The sequence below is a fragment of the Lactuca sativa genome, chromosome 1 (genome assembly GCF_002870075.4).
Source record: "Lactuca sativa cultivar Salinas chromosome 1, Lsat_Salinas_v11, whole genome shotgun sequence".
NCBI lineage: Eukaryota > Viridiplantae > Streptophyta > Magnoliopsida > Asterales > Asteraceae > Lactuca > Lactuca sativa.
The window spans coordinates 42,066,408-42,089,633 of NC_056623.2; the positions used below are offsets into that span (position 1 = coordinate 42,066,408).

The 23,226-nt window shown below is 32.1% G+C and overlaps 2 protein-coding genes across 3 annotated transcripts; one reads left to right on the forward strand and one right to left on the reverse strand.

Moving 5' to 3' along the window:
- Positions 1 to 944: 944 nt before the first annotated feature.
- LOC111910790 (coatomer subunit beta'-2) lies at positions 945 to 3,638 on the reverse strand. Of its 2 annotated transcripts, none has more exons than XM_023906617.2 (9): positions 3,590 to 3,638; positions 3,241 to 3,261; positions 3,094 to 3,155; positions 2,931 to 2,985; positions 2,780 to 2,816; positions 1,768 to 2,093; positions 1,533 to 1,664; positions 1,235 to 1,455; positions 945 to 1,159 (listed from the first exon to the last, which is right to left on the reverse strand). In XM_023906617.2, the coding sequence occupies exons 1-9, from the start codon at positions 3,590 to 3,592 to the stop codon at positions 1,099 to 1,101; spliced, it is 918 nt and encodes a 305-aa protein (XP_023762385.1). In that variant the 5' UTR covers positions 3,593 to 3,638; the 3' UTR covers positions 945 to 1,098. The 2 variants fall into 2 exon arrangements, with proteins under 2 accessions (XP_023762385.1, XP_023762379.1); XM_023906611.2 differs by having other exon boundaries at positions 1,765 to 2,093.
- Positions 3,639 to 17,308: 13,670 nt separating this feature from the next.
- On the forward strand, positions 17,309 to 22,221 carry LOC111909260 (probable sulfate transporter 3.4). Its single transcript, XM_023905055.3, has 13 exons — positions 17,309 to 17,823; positions 17,951 to 17,999; positions 18,079 to 18,286; positions 18,510 to 18,681; positions 18,922 to 18,987; positions 19,097 to 19,210; positions 19,291 to 19,407; positions 19,601 to 19,727; positions 19,882 to 20,168; positions 20,304 to 20,494; positions 20,587 to 20,672; positions 21,613 to 21,689; positions 21,818 to 22,221. The coding sequence occupies exons 1-13, from the start codon at positions 17,464 to 17,466 to the stop codon at positions 21,959 to 21,961; spliced, it is 1,998 nt and encodes a 665-aa protein (XP_023760823.1). The 5' UTR covers positions 17,309 to 17,463; the 3' UTR covers positions 21,962 to 22,221.
- The last annotated feature ends 1,005 nt before the right edge of the window (positions 22,222 to 23,226 follow it).

A 23,226-nucleotide genomic window follows, 5' to 3' on the forward strand; every position in this document is an offset into this window, starting at 1 on the left:
AAGACATAATCTCCAGTCCTGAAAGTGCAATAGATCGAGAAATCAATCCCCAACAGCTCCTTACCACACAATACAAGAGATCCAAGGCGAACCGAACCTTAGCTCCTAAGGGGTAGGAACTAGTGCATGGAGGCTGAAGAAGATGCCCTAATCCTTGAGATTGGGTGCTTAAATATGGAGAAAATCCTAAAAATCATGGGTTTGGGCTGCAGGTGCTACCACGTTGTGGCCTTCCTTTTACTACGTCGTGGCGGCCATCAAAACACGCGTTCTTGAAATTGGCATGCCACGACGTGGCACAAGGTTTTTCCCAAAAATCTCACATTTGATCTATTATGGAAAACGGATGTTACACGTGGCAAGATAATGACGGTGTTTGTTGTTATTTTAATCGATAAAAATCATAATCATTGTTATTTTAAAACCAAAATAAAAAATAAGTTTACTTATCGGATACAACTGAAAGTTTAATGACCTAAAAAGCAGATTTCAAATTATTGATTGTCATTTTAAGTCATTTTCTCAAAAAAGCAAACATTTTTAATCGGTTAACCCAAGAGCCAAATCATTAAGTAGGAGACCTCGCCTATAAACTTTAGGGCCAAAACATATACGAAAAAATAGGAAAGTTTTCGTGATTTAGCCCAATAAACAGCACAAAGTCCTTCATGTTTTATGTTTTCTTTTACGGGTAGTTTGGGCCATTAAGTTTATTATTTTTTTAATATTGACTTTTTGGTTAAATGTGTCAAAAAGTAAAAACATGCTATCAATATGAATAACCATTTATTTTGACTTTAGAAGGTATTACGAAATAACATAATACTTAAACCGATGACGATTTGGAATCTCACCATATGATCAATGACTAGACAAAAAGGAATATATGAAACAAAAAAAATATTAATAGATAGATACGAAGATCATATTAAAGCCTTAACCAATGATAAAACATTTTTTTCATACATCATACCATACAGATACAATATTGAGATATATCATACATCACACATTAAAATACATAATATTAGATAAGAAAGGTATGCATTTTATTAATATATTATATTACACCAGTACATCAGCTAAATTGTGATTTGCTCAAGAACAAGCAGTGATGACTTGACCAACGAGTATTCCTTCATCGCAACCAAGTATAATCCTATTAACATAAAAATAATTGTTCGTTTTATAATCATATCAATTGAAGGTCAAATGTAAAATTCAAGAAACTTACTGAGATGAGTCTTTTATGAATCCAATGGTCCAAACTCTCCCGAGTTCAGAAGTAAACACATGGTCTAACTTGTAAGTTACCGCATTCCAAGCATGTACACTTTTGTCTTCAGAACCGGTGATGATAAAATTAGCGTCCGATTTCACACATATTGTAGACGTAACATTGTTTGTGTGTCCTTCAAGAGTTTGAATACAAGTCTCGGTTTCATAGTCCCAAACCTAAATAATGTTTGTATATTAGTATAAGGTTGGTTTACTTTTGATCAAATAAAAAGATAAATTTTGTATAGACATACCTTTGCAGTATAATCATCAGACCCAATAATAAAGTAGAGTTTTTCATCAGTTTCAAAAAATTCCACAGAATTCAAACCTTTCGAATGACCTTCGATTGACAAATGTGGACTTGATGATTCAAGATTCCACATCTTGAAAGAGAAACATATAAAAGCATTAGAATCGGATTATCTAATCATGAATATTGAGTTACGTGTATACATTATCGAGATGTACAATGAAGGCTACTACTACCTTAATGGTACAATCAAGTGATACACTTGCGAACACACTGGAATCCTTCGGGGTAAATGCTACTTGCATGACATAATGTTCATGCCCCTGAAATGTCTTAGTGCATTCCCAACCATTCTCCCAATTCCATAGCTTTATGAGCTTATCATCAGATGCAGAAAGTATGCATGGAAGAGATGGATGCACAACCACTGACCTAATAAAGTCTGTGTGTGCCTTCAGTTCTCCGACATTTTCCATATTGTTATAGTTGTACACACGAAGAAACCCATCATCAGATCCAACAACAATCCATTCCTTGTGCGCAATAAATTTTCCAGTTCGTACTACAAAACATACATAAAGTACAAGTGAATATAACTAGATTCCACAACATACAAGTCTATAACTTCACTAAAGACTTGTAATAAAAAAAGAAGCCACCAAATATTTCACAATAAAAAATTGATAGTAAATCAGAGTGTCATTTGAGTAAAAAATAATATGATTAAGCTTGAACATTAGACATCATGTGTATATATATATATATATATATATATATATATATATATATATATATATATATATATATATATATATATATATATATATATATATATATAGAGAGAGAGAGAGAGAGAGAGAGAGAGAGAGAGAGAGAGAGAGAGAGAGAGAGAGAGAGAGAAAGAGAGAAAGAGATAGGTTCAAATGTTTTCACTATCTATTGTGTGCCCGTATGATTGATTCTGGACCAATCATTTTAGTTATTTTAAGAAAGTAATTAATGCATATTAAATGCTGAAGATGTAATTAATACCTATTATATCTTCAACATGTAATATGCATTAATTACTTTCTTAAAATAACTAAAATGATTGGTCCAGAATCAGTCATACGGGCACACAATAGATAATGAAAACAAAATAACCTAACCCTATATATATATATATATATATATATATATATATATATATATATATATATATATTGTAGGAAAAACATATAAAATTCATTTAAAACAAAAACCACGTACCTGGTGATTTGCCGATTTCAAAAGTCTTCTCTATTACCTAAAAAAAGATGCTACCCATGAATACATATATTTGGACATATTTATACGCTCCTGTAATCCCATTTGATAAAGGTAATGTAAATAACAAGCACATAAATCGATAATGGCTTACTTGAGAGTTATGGTTCCAAATAGAAACATTTCCAGAGTACAAACCCACCAAGACCCTTTAGATAAAAAAAAAAAAAAAGATAGCGTCGTTATTAAATATATTTACATACGAACCATTTAAGAGAATGAATATATGAGACAATATAAATAGAAAAATCCATTACCATGGTTCGGTTGGATGCAAGTCAATGGATTTAACTCTCTCAGATTTTAGAACGGAAATTTTCTGAAATCAAATAAAAAAGTTACTAAAACAACAAGATTAATTAATAGTAGGTTCAATTTGCATGAAAGCCGTGTTGGAAGGTCACCTTGATTTCGATTGCAGAATTCTATTGAACACAGAAGAACAAAATTTCAATACATGAAAAAATACATATTGGTCAGTAACAATTTAAATAAACGTAATGATCAACCAGCAATTTAAATTCTCAATAAATTAGTAACTACTAATAGATGTAAAAAGAAAATACAAGCAATCATTGCATAAATTGTTTGTAACAACCATTCAAAATACATATCTTAAAACATAAAATAGATATGATAATCATTTTATATACATATCTTAAAACATAAAATAGATATGATAATCATTTTGTATATACACGTTTCGAAATATCATTTGTATTATTGCTAATAAAAGAATGATAAATAACTAACCATTTTAATTCTTCTTAATGGTCAGTTAACGTTGGAGATTTGTGGCGATATATGTTGGTGCGGGCGAAATCATGTTATATAGGATAGGTTGGGAGGTGTTGGCATGCAAGCAGTCGAATTTGACTCTTGCTATCATGAATGGTGTCACTTGACACCTTTCCAACCGTTGATCATGCAAAATAATTGTTTTAACGGCAAAGATTGTATGATATTTAGTGGCAAACTGAAAACGGAGAGTTCAAGGAAGGTAAGGTAGAACGAAATCCCAAGGCGCGTTTTCCAATGTATCATTATGTGATTAAGAATTGCAAAACCATGTTGCGATTCAAATATTTTTACAATTAATATAATCGCTTTTGATGGTTTGGCAAAATATAGTAACATTAAACAATCATCTTTTGTCCCACTATAAAATACGGAAAGGAAAATATCTTTTATGGTAATGAGATATTAATTTTGTATATATTTAGTAGTTTATTTATATAATTTACTATTAAAATTTATATTTATTGTTTAAAAAAATAGTCTTTTAATCGGTTCCATATCTATCTTCTCCACAAAAAATGAGTTACTATTAAACTAATTTTAATACACATTAAGCGGCTTTCAAATTTTCCAGTTTTCAGCAAACTTTGTATTAGGTTTTTCGAAGAAGACAATTCCAAATAAGAGAGTAACCATCAATTTGCTTGTATATTTTTTAAAAACATTTCAAAGTGCATAGTCTTTTCCTTCTTGATCTCCGGTGAAAACATTCTCATGAATTAGAGGTGACAATCCATGCATGAAAAAGCACGAAATGAAAATTATGACAAAATTGAAATTCGAATTCGTGTTTGTGTCAAATGAAAAAAACATGATATTATGTTTTGTCATATTCGTGTTCTAGATTCGAAACAATATTAACATGAGTTTGTTGTGTTTTTATTTTTTATTTTTTTTATTTTTAATGTTTTGTAAGATTAATGATGAATTGAATAAACTAAATATTTATTTTATTTTTTATTTTACATGTTTGTCGTGTTGTTTTTCCCCCCTATTAATTTGGATCGTTTTTGTTAGAGTAAATTACATGAATGGTCCCTATAGTTTGGGGTAGTTTGCGCGCTTGTCCCTAACTTATTTTTTTAACTCGAAAAATCCTTACTGTTTGTTTTTGTTACGCGATTGGTCCCTACTGTTTGTTTTTGTTACGCGATTGGTCCTTATCTTACTTAAAAAGACTATTATTTTAATAGAAAAAAAAATTATGGGATATGTAAGGTAAGTGAGTGAGGTTGGGGTTGGGGTTGGGGTGTGTTTATTTAAATATTTTTAAAAATCAAGGTCAAAATAGTTTTTTTAAGTAAGACAGAGACCAAACGTGTAACAAAAACAAACAATAGGGACCTTTTGAGTTAAAAAAATAAGTTAGGGACTAAACAAATTACCCTAAACCATAGGTACCATTCGTGTAGTTTACTCTTTTTGTTATAGTAAAATAGAACATGATATCAAGTTGTGTCGTGTTCATGTCATATAAAAATTGTCATGTTGTGTCATGTCATCTATAAATACGATACGACTGTCAGGTTTATCACCTCTATCCTACACACCCTTTATTATCATTGGCATCTTTCTCGCCTCTTCTCATACATTTCCGTATTCCCTTCCCTCTCCTACTACTTTGTGAAATTCACCCTACCCTGTTTCCCTCTTTTGGTGGTGGTGGTAGTAAATGGTAAAGATGAGTGGTGATAAAGGTAATGTTTGTTGTTATAGGTAGGGGTGAGCATGGTGCGGTTCAGTGCGGTTTTTGGCCAAAACCGAACCGAAAACCGCAACTTCGATTTTTTGAAATTTAGAAACCGCATCGTTCGGTTTTATGCGGTTTTTTTATTGCGGTTCGGTTTTTTTGCGGTTTTTTGTTAGTTTTTTTTTGGTTTTCGTTTTGTCTTTTTACTAAAACTCAAGTAACTCAACGAGTTACTTTGACTCAGATGAGGAGTATTAATCATTTACTGGAGATAAAACGATACCACCATCTCTTGGTTTGAAATCAAATTACATAACCACTCATCCAATATGTTTTTAATACTTTAATATAATACGAATTTAATATAATATTTGTTTCACAAATACATACGATACTATCAATTAATATATTATTAAAAATGATACTATATCACTAGTACTTTTCATATTTAAATGTTAAAAATGTCATAAACATTATTTGTTACTATAAATACCACTAAATGTATACTTAAAAATTTTCAATCATCCCCCGATAGATAAGATAAATATTTATATTCATAGAAATTTTAATTGTCATAAGTTCTTGGTTCTTATGAATATCAACATTTAATATATATATATATATATATATATATATATATATATATATATATATATATATATATATACACACACACACACACATATATATATATATATATACATATATATATATATATATATATATATATATATATATATATATATATATATATATATGCGGTGCAATTCGTTTTTTTTGTGGTTTTAGTGAGACTAGAAACCGCACCGCACCGAGTATTTTCGGTTTTTGTAAAACTAAAAACCGCACCATCGGTTTTCATTTCGGTTTCGGTTTTTCGGTTTCGGTTTATGCGGTTTTTTTGGTTTGCAGTTTGGTTTTTGCTCACCCCTAGTTATAAGTGTTGGTAGCGATGGAAGGTAAATGGTGGTGGTGGGAATGAATAGTGTTTGTTGGAATAAACAACTGAGACATAGTTTAATAATAAATCATGTATAAAAAATTTAATGATGAATCGTATACATAAAAAATATTAACCTGCGATACCTAGACAAAATGATAGGTTATGAACATCTTAGATGACTTTCCTGGTAAATCATATACAAAACTTGATTAAATTATACAAAAATTATTGTTCATTACGCTACAAGATGACTCTCTTTATGAAAAATAAAGACGTGTATATGACACTTCTTATGGATTATTTTTTTGGAAATGATTTTAGAGTTGGTAAATTGAAAAAATCTTTTTACGGACTTAAACAAGCCCATAAAAAGTGAAATGAAAAGTTAGTGTATACTAAAACTGATTAAGCCGTTGAATAAAGAAAAATTGATTACTCTTTATTTACGTTTAAGAGAGATAAATGTTTTCTTGCTTTTTGGTCTATGTTAATGAAATCATTGTTATTTGCTACTCTAAAAAAGAAATTGTTAAAGTAAACGACTTTTTATAAACTAAGTTTTTTATCAAAGACTTAGAAATTGCGAAAGAAAATCTTTAATCGAGATGATTAAAAGTTCAAACCAACAGTGGGTCATTGGGTTGTTTATGTCTCAACGAAAATATACTCTTGAACCACTTTATATGAAGATGGTGTGCTTAGTTGTAAACTGTCGGCACACACTTGGATACTTTTGTCTTATTGTTAAGAAGATGTCAAAGCGCCTTTATCTCTATAAGAACGGCGCGTTCCGAGGTGTGAAATAGGAGAGAGGGGATGTCATAATTGGGGTTTTGAATAAGACGACCTTTTGATTTTATTTTGCATTTTTTTTCATATTGAAAAAGTATGAAGAACGGGAGGTGTGAAGTTTTTTATCATCCTGACGCCGAGCTATTTTTCCGCAGGACCTCCCCTACAGTATCGTCATCGCAGTAGAGTTTAACCACCAAGTTTGGGATGAATTGGTGTGGTTCTTCTACGCCTAGGACACCAGAATATCGAACCATGAACGAAGGATGATCTGAATATAGATGATTGTCATTTGAGTGATTATATTGGTTTCCAAACGCTTATAGGAAAACTTATTTACCCAACTATCACTCCTCCATACATTTCATTTGCTATTAAGACTTTGAGCTAGTTTATGGATTCTCACAAATTTTTATTTATATTTGGTTATTAGAGTTTTACAATATCTTAAGTCTAGTTTTGGTTATCGGATCATTATAAAAAGCAAAGTAATATTAATCTAGCTTGTTGCATGTGTGGATGTTGATCAGGCCAAATATCTTAACAATGGAAGATTTGGAACTGACTTTCATCTCTTTCTTAGGGACTCATTGATTTACTGGAAGAGTAAGAAACTGACAAACCGTTTGTCGTTATCTATATAGTTAAAAAGTTGTTCCCTTGCCTATGTCGTCACATGTGAAATATTGTGGGTAATAAAGGTTTTAAGAGATTTAGTAATTAATGTTCAGATACCAATTGAAATTTCATATTGTTAGGGAAAACATGTGATACTTGTCAAGATTCAGAACAAATCTGATGTCACTTGCCAAGTTTTGATGACCCTTGTTAGGAAGTAATGCGGATAACAAACAAAACTATAGCACACAAGACATAGTATTTATGTGGTTCGGTCAAGGTGACCTACATCCACAGGCAGGAGGGAAATATTCTTTATTTCGGAGTTCTCAAATAGAGGTTACAAGAACTATTCACCAGAGATTTTCCTAACACTTTAGAATTCAAGATACAAGACACAATACACCTCAAATGACTCTGCATGCATCCCTATATATACTTGAGGGATCAGACCTAAAACCCTAATGGGCCAAGGCCATTGGCCCATAGACCCATGAATGGTGGCAACGAATCATATTCTGCCATGCAACATCTTCTAGAACATTCTTCCATGTCATACGGCCCATGAGCATCAAGAACACACATGATGAAACACCTTGTGTTATAATTGAGCATCATGATGTACAAGTGGCGCATCATGAACACTAATGGCCTAACATCCATCATGGTGGCACAACATAGTGTAATCCTTGAGAAATACCAACTTCAGAGCATCCTTGAACGATCTTGAACATCATAGATTACTTCATAACATACTTGGCTCATCAAGGATTGATGGGTTTTGGTCATAAGACATCCTATGTGCTCATACAAACCCTAATGCTTGGATCTAGGTTTCTCTATTGTACATGCATGTTATCCAAGACTATAAACCCTAATTCTAGCATACAAGTAATCATATTAGATATTAGAATAGGTTCATAATGTTACCTTGATTGTTATGTAGCAATAACAATCCCAATTCCTCCTTGAATTGACTTTGGAAGGCTTAGAGTCACAAGTGTAACTCCTCTAATGGCTCACAAACACCATAAGCAAGAGGATGAAGAGGAGAGAGGATGGAGGCTGCCCAAAACGTGTTCTAACCCTAGAAGAGAAGTTCCCCACGTTTTTGAGCCTTAAGGGTTCTATATATAGTGAGGCTATTAGGGTTATCTAACAAGGAAACCCTAATTTGGTTGCTTAAGCCCTAAGCAACCCATGAAGCCCTTTCCATAAGGCCTTGGACGATTTCATATGGGCTTCCCCCATAGAATTCGTCCACCTTATAATAAAAGGCAATCCATAGCCCAAATTGCAATTATCTTATAATTACAATTCTAGTCCCTTAAGTTTAGTTAATCTCTTTTAGTCACAAAACTAATTACTAATTAATAATTGACTAATATTAATTAAACAATATGATTTCTCCTTTAATATATTATTCTCATAATATATTAATAAATCATATTTAATCCTTTCTCTCCATAATTCAACCTATCAAGTTGCTTTGGTGAAGGCAACCCAAAAGGACCATGCACCATCGGGTCAAGTACATACCAAAATAGTTATGGACTTAGACACTAATCCAAAAGTCTCCCACTTGGATAAGTCTAACAACTATTCTGCGTATGACTTCAGATCCTGATCTGCAATCGTAGCTTTCCAAAGTCGCTGTCAACTCTGATCCTATCAGATACGCGTGTCCTTAAATAAGGGATCATATATTCCTCCATTCTAGATATCATATGAGATATGATTTCAAATCATTCTCTTTGTACTATATCTCGATTCCCGATTTATGACGACTGACTAATTGAACAAATCAAATTAGCCCTAGCCCAGCCGAGCATTTACGTTTGTCATCACAAAATCATCGAGGGGCCCAAAGATATCGCTTTTATCCTACTTTGAATAAAAGGAATGGATAAACTTTGATACAATGCTTGCTTGCACTCACTCACCGAATCACACACAACAATATGTTTTATAACACCAAGTTACTGGTGCGTTTACATATTATCAATGTGCAACCGATTTGCAAGATACAACTCACACATATCGGTTTCAAGAATATAAGATGTTATCGTCTCACCAATCACTCGTGATACAATTCATGGAGTGATCCAAGTGAGCGTGGGTTTAATCCAATGCTCAAATTCATATTCATAAGCACTCATGAACGTTGCAGCAAACATTTGCTTATGTCTAATGTTATTTAGACAATCCACACACCAATTCACGACAGTCTTCATTCATATCTACTTCCATCATATGAACGACTGTGAAACACAATTATTCTGGAAGTCAAAACATGCAAATGTGAACACACAAGAATAATACTAATCCCATATGGCCTCAACCCTTTGAGCATAAATAAAACACCTTTTATTTATCACCATATTGATTACTCATTATTTGTCGTTTCGGGTAATCAACTTATTACTTGAATTATTACACTTGTCCCATGCTCCTAGCATGCACACAATGTTTACCTATGGTTCTTACTTTGTGAAATAGATCAAATTGAACACATTTCCAATCTTTCTCATTTCACAACTCCAAATCCTTTTTTCCATTAGTGAAAGAATATCAAATTCTTGCTACTTATAGAATATGCTAGATTCTAACATTCTATGCAACTATCCTTTCGTAATGTCACTGCACCAAAGTCACAAAGACTATCGCCAATGATATTACAAAGTCCTCTATTGGAGATTGTTACAAGACAATTCCATAGACGTGATGTCTCTCACTCAGAGTACATTCTTTGAACATCCTTTTGCATAGAAGTTTCTAATCTAGTCATAGATTTCTCAATATTCAATTCCCAATATGGACACGCTTCCATATTTTCCATATGACAACTCATTCTTAATAGAATCTTATCTATTCATAATAATGTCGATATGGTCCATTCAATACCATGCTTCCAACTACTCACAAGCAACCAATCCTCGTCGAACTTTGGATTGTCCTTTGATAGTTGTTTAATTATTTCAGTCAAAACCTATTCTAGTCCCTCTTCCCTCTAAATGCGCTCGACATTTGGAAAATTTTAGAATGGTCAAACATTAAAGCATTTGCAATCGATCCTATACTCGAAGCGTATGGGACACGACGCATAATGTTTTATTTGCTATGTTCTCAAAATTCGAATTGTGAAGAGGAATGTCGTAATCATAATCGAAATTTTAAGAACACACTATGTACCTTTGACTAAATTTAATTAACATTCCACAACCTAAGCCTTTAGATTTGAAATGAAGCATAATATTCTCTCCCTTAATTATAGCAAAACAACCTTTCAACTCTTACAACTTTGCAAAGTATGACTCTTATTTTCTATAATTAATATTGCCAACTTGCAATACGTGCCTTAATAATCATACAATCATAACATTTATGCTCCCACTATCATGATTATTATAAAACATAACACTTATGCTCCCACTATCTTCGACATGTATTCATAAACATCTTAACTTTCAGAAAAACAATGCTTATTGAATTTCTTAAGTTCATGTTTCTCATACTTAGTGTTTTGATAGTCTTTTATCAAGGTTTTTTTTGAACTTATACACCTTTGCCTTCGATAGTTCATATGTGTGTCTAAACAATTAAGACTAATTGCCAAACCTCACAATTCAAATTATGGAAAGGGATACCGTAACCATAATTGAATTCGAGAATGCAATTTTACAATCACTATCTTCTTAAAATCTCTCTTAATGAAAGCATTTCCTCACAATCATTTTCATGAAGGAGGAAATCTTATGACACTTAGATTTGAGCGGTGTATGTGTTCCTATCCATGTGAATTTGTTAAAACTAAAGTTTACGACAAATTCAAACTCATATGGACCGAACTTTCTTAATCTTGATTTCTTGCCTTATGGTAGCAAGCTGCCCACCATGTCTTCCAAGTAGTTAAGCAACTCACCCTTTCCTATCAATGTACCTTTCATTGATTAAGGTGCTTTGCCTTTTATGCGTTCAAAATGAGAATTCATAGAACTCACATGCATAATTAACTCGATTGGATTGACACAAAAATAATGTCATCACGATAGGTTGTAAACCTCAACTCGTGTGCTAGTGATGATCGATAAGGTTTATTTGATTTGTTCTTGAAACCTTTCAATACCATTAAGACTCCCACTGACTCCTTGACATATAATATTCTCTTGTCAATAAACATTTATTGACAAACAAACATTCAAGAGTTAGTGTAGCTTTTATCAAAACACTTGATAAATTGGTCCTAGTCGGTCTTTGTCTTATTCAAGACATCACAACTTTTCACATTTGATGAATGTTATAAACCTTTAATACTTCTCACTCATTGTCACAATCTTAACTTTAAGACTTGTTATTAGGACGAAGTATGATTGACTTCTTGATTTAACCATTTCTTCAATCCTTGATTCCTCTTCTTAAACATACAATTGTACTAAGACTCACTTAGAGGATCAATTGAGATATGGTTCTTAATCATTAAGACCTATCATAAAGCATAAAAGGTACTCTCCCATCTTCTTAGAATAGAGAAACTTTTATCTTTATGCCTACTTGATTCTTCTTATTCGTTATGCTATTGATCTAAACCATTTAATCAATTCAGAATTACACTTAATCTTGTAAGTATAATCATATTTACTAAGCCTTTAGTAAATCATGACGAATATCTTTGTTACTCTTATGGTGGACTTGCTCAACACACACCTTTGTGTACTCTATCTCCTAGTCCTTCATTTGATACTTTGTCAATGAATTAGTCTAATTTCCAAATATGAAATTTCTCATTCATCGTGCAACCGAGTTGCATGATTCCAAGTTTCTGTCCAATTGAAACTTGGGCGATAAGAAACTCTCTCTATTTGGTAAATTCCTGACATCTCCATAAATAACATGACTAAGAATCATATCCATTCGTTGTAGAAATATGCAAACATCAATTTTCATAACGATTTCATTGCAAGGAAATAAACAAATAAATAAATAAGTCAAACAAAATTTATTTTATTTATAAAAGCAGCGGAAAAATTTGTCCTCACAATCCATTGAAAACTATGTAAAAGGAAAATTTCTAACAACTCTATCATAACTATTTAAGCTCAAAATCTAATCTTCAAGTCCATGCGATCGAGATCCATCTCTTGGTGATTAGATTCATCTTGCTCTCTCTCAACAAGCTTCCTTTCTTTTCACCGATCCTGCAAAACACTCAAATGCAATCTTATTACATCATGTATTAAGAATCAATGAATAGGAACTTAACGGAGTTAGATAGTGGATTCTTACCTAAAGTAGAGCCATACGTTCTGACTCTCCCATCTCTTAGATCTCTTAGGTAATTAGGGCAACTTCGTCTCCAATGCCCCTTCTCTTGGCAATAAAAGCAAATTGACTCTTTTGGAACAACACATGGAACTACTTTAGACATCGCCTTTGTCTTATGATCAAACTTTTCGATCATTGCATGTCTTTCATTGCCATTGTCTATATTCATAGAGGTCTTGAAGGCAGATTCACCAATCAACTTTGCTTTTCTATTGTGCCAAACCATTACTGATTCAACAGCAATAAGCATGTAGGTGAGATCTATAAGGGTCACGTCGTGATTCATCATATAGTACTCTCTTACGAACTCACTATACGAGTTGGGAAGTGACTGAAGAACCCAATCAACAACTATTTCCTCATAGACAACGGATCCTAACATTCTTAGTCTATCAATGTGCGACTTCATCCCTAGGACGTGTGCACACACCGACTTTCCTTCTTTATGTTTACTTGCCAAAAGGGCTTGAGTGATATTGAACCTTTCAATTTTACAATCTTGTGGGTTAGGGAGAATAATTGGAGGAGGAGGAGGAAGTGAAGCATGATTTCTTGTTCCTCGATCGAATCGTGGAATATCATCTTCATGTGGAATGCTTGTTCCACGTGATTTGGGAAGACCATAGTTGTCGAACTTTGACATCTACAAAACGGGAGAAAACAAATTCAAGTTAGTTGATTGATAGAGTCCTTAGTAAATCACCCAAATGAAATACTAAGGCTAGGACCCAACACAATATTCTACAACTTGGGAGAGGGATGCCGTAACCCAAATTGCAGAACATTTGAAGGTAAGTGAATGACGATTCACTAATTTCCACCACGAAAAACGAAAAAGAAATTTAAGTTTTAAATCTATGAAAACTCCTAGATCCTTTGAGATTCATTGAACATTCAATGACATGTTTAAATCTCGATATGACCCTCTTGTTTGTGACTGGGATGCCGAGGATCACAAAGCGGGTGTGAATAACCATGCAAACTTACATGGTGCCCTCACATGTTACAGTCATCTATTCGATGTGCCGGTAAACCACACACGCTCCACCGAACTATGACAAACATTGAGTCACCCTTTGCTACCTTTGCTTAGAACCATTTAGTGTGCCGGTAAACCACACACGCTCCACTAACGTCTTTGCAAGGGCACAAAGTGTAATTTCATGGAATTGCATCAATTCACTTTTGCCTAAGTAACTAAGATTGGAAATTTTATGAAAACATTTAGTTACTTTTATACTTCAATTCTACTTATAATGGAAGAATTAGTCCTATCCTACCCGTTCGGCTAACGACCCTCCACTAGTCAAGAGTGCGGTGGGTAAGAGTGGATACCCATTCAATCGCTATTTTATAGGCAATTTCCTTAAACGCCCCTTATAGACCAGCTTCGTGAATGAGGCCTACTAACGGTAAGACTGACTTTTACTCATACATATATATAATGTTAGACTTTTAATGTTATATATAGTATAGGGTGTATTTTACACTTTTAAAATATTAGGTGGTCAAATTTAACAATTATACTTTTAATTCAATTAAATTGTAAACCTAAACTTTTATGGATTTATTAAACCTCTTTTAATTATACACCTTAATTAATTAATAAAACCATAAGGGTGTGATTTGAACTTTTTCAAAACTATACTAGAGTTTTAGAATTTAACATTCGTAATTAAACTTTTAATCAACTTTTAAATTCCAAAACTCGAGGGCAAGTTTTGAAACATTTCAACACATTAGGGTTTAGAATTTAAATATACATCAAAATTAAACCATTTAATCAAAATTTAAATTCCAAAAATTGAGGGCAAGTTTTGAAACCTTTTTCAAAACATTAGGGTTTCAACTATTTAAATTTCAAAACAACAAAACTTTTGGGTTCAAATTTAAACTATAAAACCTAAATGACAAAATATGAAACTTTTCATAACAATAAGGATCAAATAACAAATAATTCAACTTAACATTTAATCACATAATTATCCATATTTGATTTATTTAATGATTTCTTGCAAAACAATTTATCAATTTACTCAAAATAATTAATCAATTATCACATAAGGAAACAATTATCTTATTAATTGATAAATATCTTCAATTAGATCAAAATTATAGTCAAATATATCATATAATCGGATTTATATTGATCTAACATGATAAGGTAACAATCCATAAGCAAAAACATCAAGAAAACCCGAGAAACCCTCCATCTGACGAGTTGACTGGTCGAGTCAAGCCTGGACTCAGCGAGTTCAGCTATGGACTCGGCGAGTCCAGCCTCCAGAAACCTAAAAAACGAATTTTCCAGTTATACAATGCATCAATACAATTGAAACCAAGCTAGGCTCTGATACCACTGATGGGTTTTGGTCATAAGACATCCTATGTGCTCATACAAACCCTAATTTCTAGTTCTTGTTCAAAACATGTTGATTACTTGACTTGAAGCATATGATTAAATGTTTGATTTGTGATTCTATTCTAGTGATTATGTTTTTGTTTAACCTAGAATCCTTGAATTTGATTTGTGTTTGATTGGCCACTTTTTATGAATTGAATTTTTGTGTAGTTAATTAACTTTAGGACACCTGCTTGTTCTATTAAGTTAATAATTAGTAACAAACAATAAGTTTTCTTATTGTAAAACATATATCACATGTTTTTCACACTTCCGAGCGTATGAGAAGAAATAAACATTGTTGGGAAGCTTGTACAAAACTTAATGCAGTTTTTCAATACAATCTAAGAGTGTGTTTATGTTGAATTAGTAAAGCTAGGTCTAGTCAAAGAGCGTTTTTTGTTAGATAATTTGACAAGCGAGAGGTATTAGAGTGTGTTAATATCTTTCAGTACCAACTTAGAATAGCAATCATGAATTACATCAAGTCATAATCAAGTTGAACAACAACATTAAGAACTAGAATTAGAACCATTCAATTAAATTGTTTACAAGTTTATCTCATTTTGTGCATGCTTTTAAAGTAGATTGTTATTTTATTATTTTACTTTTGCAAACAAAGCTCCATTTTTAACCAAAGTACCTTACGCAAAGAGGTATAAAATTTTATCTCGTGTCTCTGTGGTTTGACCCTGCTTGTTTTGTACTACTATTTACTACATTAAAGCAATGTATTTGTAGTCTGATGTACCCCTATTATTTGTTGGGTTTGACATGCCTAACAATAAGTGAAGAAGATTAATAATGAAGTAATGTATAAGGAGATTCATTTCAAATTTTGAATTAAATAAAAAACCCTAAATAATGACATATAGTTTTTTTTGTCCCGATTAAATTCAATAATAATTTTCTTTATTCCACTTCATTTATTTATGGTAAAGATTGGTTGTTTATCTGTGCTTTGGTAATTTATACATCAAAGATTTAAAATTTGTACCTCTTAAATTTAAAAATTATATAATATGCTTTATAATATAGTTAAAATATCGTTTGTGGGTTAGTTTTTATTATTGGGTTAACATTAAAGAATTCGTGGGCTTCATTATCATGTATGTGGGCTCAGAGTTTGTTGATAAAATTCGTTGAAAGAGTTAATGATGAAAAGTGTTGGAAGTTGGAGGCTTCAAAAGTGCAAAGTGCATAAGATGTTGGAACTATTTTTACCAAATACTTGGATCAAATAAAAACTAAAAATACCTGTTTTCAACTAACAGGTCTTAACTACCTATTAGTTTTGCCAAACATACATTTCTGTCGGTTGGATACCCTGCCATATTGTAATATATTTAGTTAATAATTAACTTATATTTGACCTTTTGAGTTGAATCAAAATTTGGCCCCATAATATTCTTTTGGATACATAGAACCGTTGACAGGAAGCATAAATTCCTTTTGGAAACTTATTGTACAAACCAAAATCTGAATGGGGGATGATGACACCAGTCTATGAGGAGTTGTGGACAATTAAAAAGCCCAAACAAATGGATATGCAACAAGGCCATTAAATTCCATATCGATGGACAAAAATAGAAACTTTACAAGATTCTATAAATTAGAAATATTAGTTTGGATCGGCTTTACATCCAATACTTTTTATGCTTATTTTTTAATTTAATAAATAGATAATGTATTAATATGATTACGAAGGTCATTATAAAAATGATGATCTAATTTGTTTCATAAAATAGTTCAAACGGTGGTAATATATATTTAAACGGTATGTGATTAATTTGACATATTTTGCTAGCAAAACTTTATGAAAATTACTAAAACTTTTAAAAAGTAAAAGATAATATTAATCAAATCGTCCATTCAAAAGTTGTAAACATTTATACATTTCGACCGATTTTAATCCGCCATAGAGATTCAAAAAATGAAACCAAACCATAAGCAAGTATAATCTCTATATTGCCCCTGGGTTCCCAATACAATTTCCAATCATATCCTTCTTCTTGTACACCTTATTTAAACCCGAATTGCAATTCCATTAATAGATATAAAAAATGGGTTTAAACATAGACAGAGTGGAGGACAATTCGGGTCCGGGTCATGCTCAGCCAGAAACCACCACCATTTCTATATTAGTTCCGTCGGAAACAATGGGGACACAGCCACAGGAGCTACACGGCGTTTGTCTACCGCCGCAGAAAACTACTTTTCAGAAACTCCGGCACAAACTCTCGGAGATTTTCTTCCCTGACGATCCACTCCACGGATTAAAAAACCAAACACGCTTAAACAAAATCCTCTTCGCTCTTCACTTCGTCTTCCCAATCTTTCAGTGGGCACCTAATTATAATCTAACCCTCTTCCGCTCAGACGTCGTTTCTGGTCTCACAATTGCCAGCCTTGCCATACCTCAGGTATAGCATACACTATATATACATATATACATGCATGATAGATTGATACATTCCGCATTCATCATCCATCATCATCATCTTCAGAATTACTAAATGAGTTGATTTTGCTTTTCAATTTGGTTTGCAGGGAATAAGTTATGCAAAGCTTGCAAATCTGCCTCCTGTAATTGGCCTCTGTAAGTTTCTATAATTTTTTTTTTGAAATAGTGTATATAAATACAATTACTTACTACTTAAATATGGAAATATGATCAGATTCAAGCTTTGTGCCGCCATTGATATATGCTGTACTTGGGAGTTCTAAACATCTAGCGGTCGGGCCGGTTTCCATAGCTTCATTGGTGATGGGAACAATGTTGAACGACGCCGTTTCTTACACCTTAAACCCAGTTCTCTACCTTAAGTTGGCTTTCACTGCTACTTTCTTCGCTGGCCTCTTTCAAGCTTCTCTTGGCTTTCTCAGGTACCATTAATGTATTGACTCATCCATCATACATACAAATACGATACGATGCAACAATTCATCGTCTCTTTAAACAATAAACGATCAGATTATGATTATGATTTTGCATCTGATCAGTGATCACTATTCACTAAGTAAACGCAAAATCAAACCAATACGCACATATTACATATATGTTATCGAATTCCAGTGAATTGAGTAATGGATATATCTTAATCTACAGGTTGGGTTTTTTAATCGATTTTTTATCGAAGGCGACACTTGTTGGTTTCATGGCTGGGGCAGCTGTCATTGTCTCCATGCAACAACTCAAGGGGCTACTTGGTATTGTCAATTTCACTAGCAAAATGCAAATTATTCCCGTTTTGTCGTCTGTTATCGAGCGAAGAGACGAGGTAACGAGTAAATAATCATTAATTGTTTGTTATATCAATTTCATGGAGTTATATTTCTAGAGGATCTCAAAACCCATATATACAAAGACACATATGTTTACGTATGTTTATTGATGCAACCCAATGACAAATATTCAGAGGTTTATTGATTATTTTAAGTGATTGGACTTGTTTATGATATTTTTTGGGATTTTAATTCAGTTTTATATATAATTTCTCGATATTTAATTATTTATGCAGTGGTCTTGGCATGCTATTATGATGGGGTTTAGCTTTTTGGCATGTTTACTGACTACAAGGCAAATTGTAAGTAATACAATTAAATAAAAATATAATGTTACAATAAGAATACCCTGTTTTTGCATTTTAACCCAAATTTTTATACTCTGTTTCTAAATTCTTTTGATCAATGCAGGGATTGCGAAAACCAAAGCTCTTTTGGATATCAGCAGCAGCTCCATTGACATTAGTTATTTTGTCGACTCTTATAGTCGCTCTTTTCAAATCAAAGCTTCATAACATTGCAACTGTAAGCTTATATTTTACAAAATTAGTACCTGTAGTTTACATTTTAACATGGAGCTCCATAACTTTTAAGTTTCTTTACAGATTGGTCAGTTAAAGAAGGGTTTGAATCCATCCTCGTTAGACATGCTCTATTTTCATGGAGAATTTCTAGCTGTTGCAGTCAAAACCGGCGCTGTTACTGGCCTATTATCCCTTACAGTAGGTTTCCTATACAATTTCAACCCTAAAAACGACTTGATATAAATAAATCAATCGAACCTATGCCACGAATGCGTTAATTTGATAGTTTCTACTCCGAAATTGGAATCCTACTTGATGCATTGTCGAGTTGTACTGTACATCAATTGGAATGAATCCATGATCGATTCATTATGTTCATTTTAATTTGTAGGAAGGGATTGCAGTTGGAAGAACGTTCGCGTCTTTGAAGAACTACCAAGTCGATGGAAACAAAGAAATGATAGCGATCGGACTTATGAACATGGCCGGTTCTTGCTCCTCTTGTTACGTCACTACAGGTTCGATTTAAGAATTGAATATGAAATGGAATCCAATTCAATTCCATTTCCTGAAAACAACACAGGAATGGAATTCAACTACATTCCAATTCCTGTTCCTACTAGATTCAAATTTCTTCATATTTCAATCCCATTGACAGATTCCAATTTGTAGGGTCGTTTTCCCGATCAGCTGTGAATGAAAATGCAGGGGGGCAAACAGCGATGTCCAACATTATAATGGCATTAACAGTACTTGTAACACTCTTGTTCTTGATGCCCCTCTTTAGATACACCCCAGATCTAATATTGGCTGCAATCATTGTCACTGCTGTGATTGGACTAATCGATTATCAAAGTGCATTTCGTCTTTGGAAAGTTGATAAACTCGATTTTGTAGCATGCTTATCGTCCTTCTTAGGTGTTCTATTCGTCTCAGTCCCTGTTGGCCTTGCAGTCGCGGTAATCTTTCCAATTTTCTTCAATAAAACAATCAGTCTCTTACGAGAGTTTCAATTCAGTCTGTTGGAAGAATAACATTAGATTTTCAAAATATTTTTCTTTTTTCTAATAATGGTTTTTATGGGTTTATTTTAGGTGGGAGTTTCGGTATTTAAAATATTGTTACACGTGACACGACCAAATACAGGTGTCCTAGGAAATATTCCGGGCACCCAAATCTATCAAGATCTTGATCGATATAGAGAAGCTCAAAGGGTGCCTTCGTTTTTTATACTTAGTGTTGAGGCTCCAATCTACTTTGCCAATTCGATGTATCTACAAGAAAGGTTAGTTACATAAAATCTAAAATGTAACACAATGTTTGTAATATACATATACAGATAAATAATAAATATGAAACGCCAAAATAATGTTGCAGGATATTGAGATGGTTGAGGGAGGAGGAAGATTGGATTGCGGCAAACAATGGCAGTACTCTAAAGTGCGTAATCATAGACATGACTGGTATGTTATCATCAAAGACTCAAAGTGTCCGATTTCGATTCTAATTTATATACAAACAAGTCCCCCAAGTTTATATAATGTATTTAAGTTAATGTGTTTACTGGAAAAAATCATAAAACTAATAAATTTAGTTAAAAAATAGGTTAGACCCTACAAAAATCGGTTAAAGTTGGATTATTGAATTATTTATAGTTTTTGTAATCATATTTAACGTTTGTTAAACTCAAACAAATTAAAAAAGATAGACAAAATAAGAATTGATGGTTCAATCCAACTCTTTTAGTTTGACTCTTAAAAGTGGACATTTTTAGAATATAACCGGTTTATACGAAAAAAGGCTGAGTTATACTTATGGCTAACGAGTAAAAAATAACAAACGACATGGTTAAAAATTGTTTACACTTTACATCATGCTCTGTAGGTTTGAACAAAACAAACAACTTGCTTGAAAGTAAAACAAGGGTTGGAACAAAATAATGAAAAATGGATATATGGAGGAGAAGAAAGGATTGCTTAAAAGTTAAACTTTTCTCTTATAATCAAAACGAAAACAACTACAACTATTTATGGGCAAACAAAAAAGACGTTACATTCCAAGACTTGTTGACCAAGTAAAACTTCCTAGTTTGACTAAACTAGTAACTTTCCTTGTACACTTAACTTTCCACAATTAGATAAAACCCTTCCAAATTTCCGGATTATTCCTATCATAGTCAAGGTTGTTGTAACAATATTTCATATAATTTTGACCTTCTACCAATCTGATCTAACACATTTTTATATGCTCTAAAAATTAGTGTGCTTTGGAATGGTATTTACACCAAATCATTTTCATTTTATGACATACTCAAAGTTTTTGTCCGACTTATTTGTTTTAATTTTCTGCTTATTTTGTAATAACAATAAATTTCTCTATGTGAATTGCATGTAACCTCTTAAGCTGTAACGGCCATGGACACAAGCGGCCTTGCCATGATGAACGAGCTCAAAAGGATGTTAGAAAAGCGATCACTTCAGGTTAGTTTTATTTGTTATATCGGGTAGTATTGTACAACCTAGTGGAGCCTTGTTGTCCGTATATAATATAATATAATATATACAAACAAAAAAAATAACAAATTCCATTGTTTAATTTGGAAATATAGTTTGTGTTGACAAATCCAGTAGGAAGCGTGATGGAAAAGCTACACAAATCGAACACTTTGGAGTCGTTTGGGTCGGACGGATTGTATATCACTGTTGGTGAAGCCGTGGCCCATGTCTCGTCGTCGTGGAAAACTCAATTGTGAATTTAAACCGTAAAAAGAAGTCTTAAATGTTTAGTTTTGTTTACCATTAAAATTAAAATTACATGGTTCGTGTAGATATCACAAATAAGTTGTGAAAAAATTGATTCAAGCCAAAACAATAAATATAAAATAATCGATACATTATCTCATTTTTTTTGTCGCTCTTAATTAAAATCATCTCATGTAATAATACATATGGGGAAGTTGAATTAAAGATCCGTAGTTCATGGCTTTATGCCTTGATTTTTATTTCTTGATAACTTGATTAGTCCATACTGCAAATCTCAACAACGGTTTGGTTGGACCGGGCCGAAACAAAAAAAGAAAAAATTCTTTGCTTCATCCTTAATTTATTAAGAAACTGGTTTTTTATATAACACTAGTTTATAACCCGTGAGAACCATGGTTATAAAATTAATTAAATTTTCATAATAAAACTTAAAATTATTAATCAATTATTTTAAATACTTTATTAATTAAGAGATATTTTTTAAGTATATAAAATTATAACCGTTGATTTAAATAAATACATGAAATTATATCACCTTATAATATATATTTGTTTATTTTATTTTGTATTTTAATGTTATTAATTTAATGTATTTAGAGTGTGAAATTTAAAATTTGAAATTTGAAATGAAGAATCAATTATCAAAAGTTAATTTAATATAATGAGAGTGGAAAATTTAAAATTTAAAATTTAAAATTGAGAATTAATAGGTTGATATGTGACATATAATATTAATGAGAATTTCTAATATTATGACACTTGTCAATAGGAGAATAAACTTATTTATTTATTAGAATAGGAAGATTTTTTTATTCTTTCAAACTTTTTTCACATTAAAATTGAAATTGATAATATGTTAAAACGATATATATATATATATATATATATATATATATATATATATATATATATATATATATATATATATATATATATATATATATATATATATATATATATATATATATATATATATATATATATATATATATGGTTTGGGGTAATTTTCATGCTTGGTCCCTAACTTACTTTTTTAACTCAGAAAGTCCCTACTATTTGTTTTTGTTACGTGCTTGGTCACTAGTGTTTGTTTTTGTTACGCGATTGGTTCTTATCTTACCTAAAAAGATTAATATTTAAATAGGGAAAAATGGTGAGGTAGGTAAGGTAAGATGAGGGGGTTGGTTTGAGGGTTTGTTTATTTAAATAAATTAAAAAATCAATAACGAAATAGTTTTTTTTAGGTAAGACAAGG

What these genes read in the sequence shown, in the direction of transcription:
- LOC111910790 (XM_023906611.2), bottom strand. An exon ending in TTGCATCCAACCGAACCATG is followed by an intron (nt 2,986 to 3,093) that starts GTAATGGATTTT and finishes TTTTATCTAAAG; the next exon opens with GGTCTTGGTGGGTTTGTACT. An exon ending in TGAAATCGGCAAATCACCAG is followed by an intron (nt 2,094 to 2,779) that starts GTACGTGGTTTT and finishes TATGTTTTGTAG; the next exon opens with TACGAACTGGAAAATTTATT.
- LOC111909260 (XM_023905055.3), top strand. Translation starts at nt 17,464, where the DNA reads ATGGGTTTAAACATAGACAGAGTGGAGGACAATTCGGGTCCGGGTCAT. An exon ending in CCAGCCTTGCCATACCTCAG is followed by an intron (nt 17,824 to 17,950) that starts GTATAGCATACA and finishes TTTGGTTTGCAG; the next exon opens with GGAATAAGTTATGCAAAGCT. An exon ending in CGTAATCATAGACATGACTG is followed by an intron (nt 20,673 to 21,612) that starts GTATGTTATCAT and finishes TAACCTCTTAAG; the next exon opens with CTGTAACGGCCATGGACACA.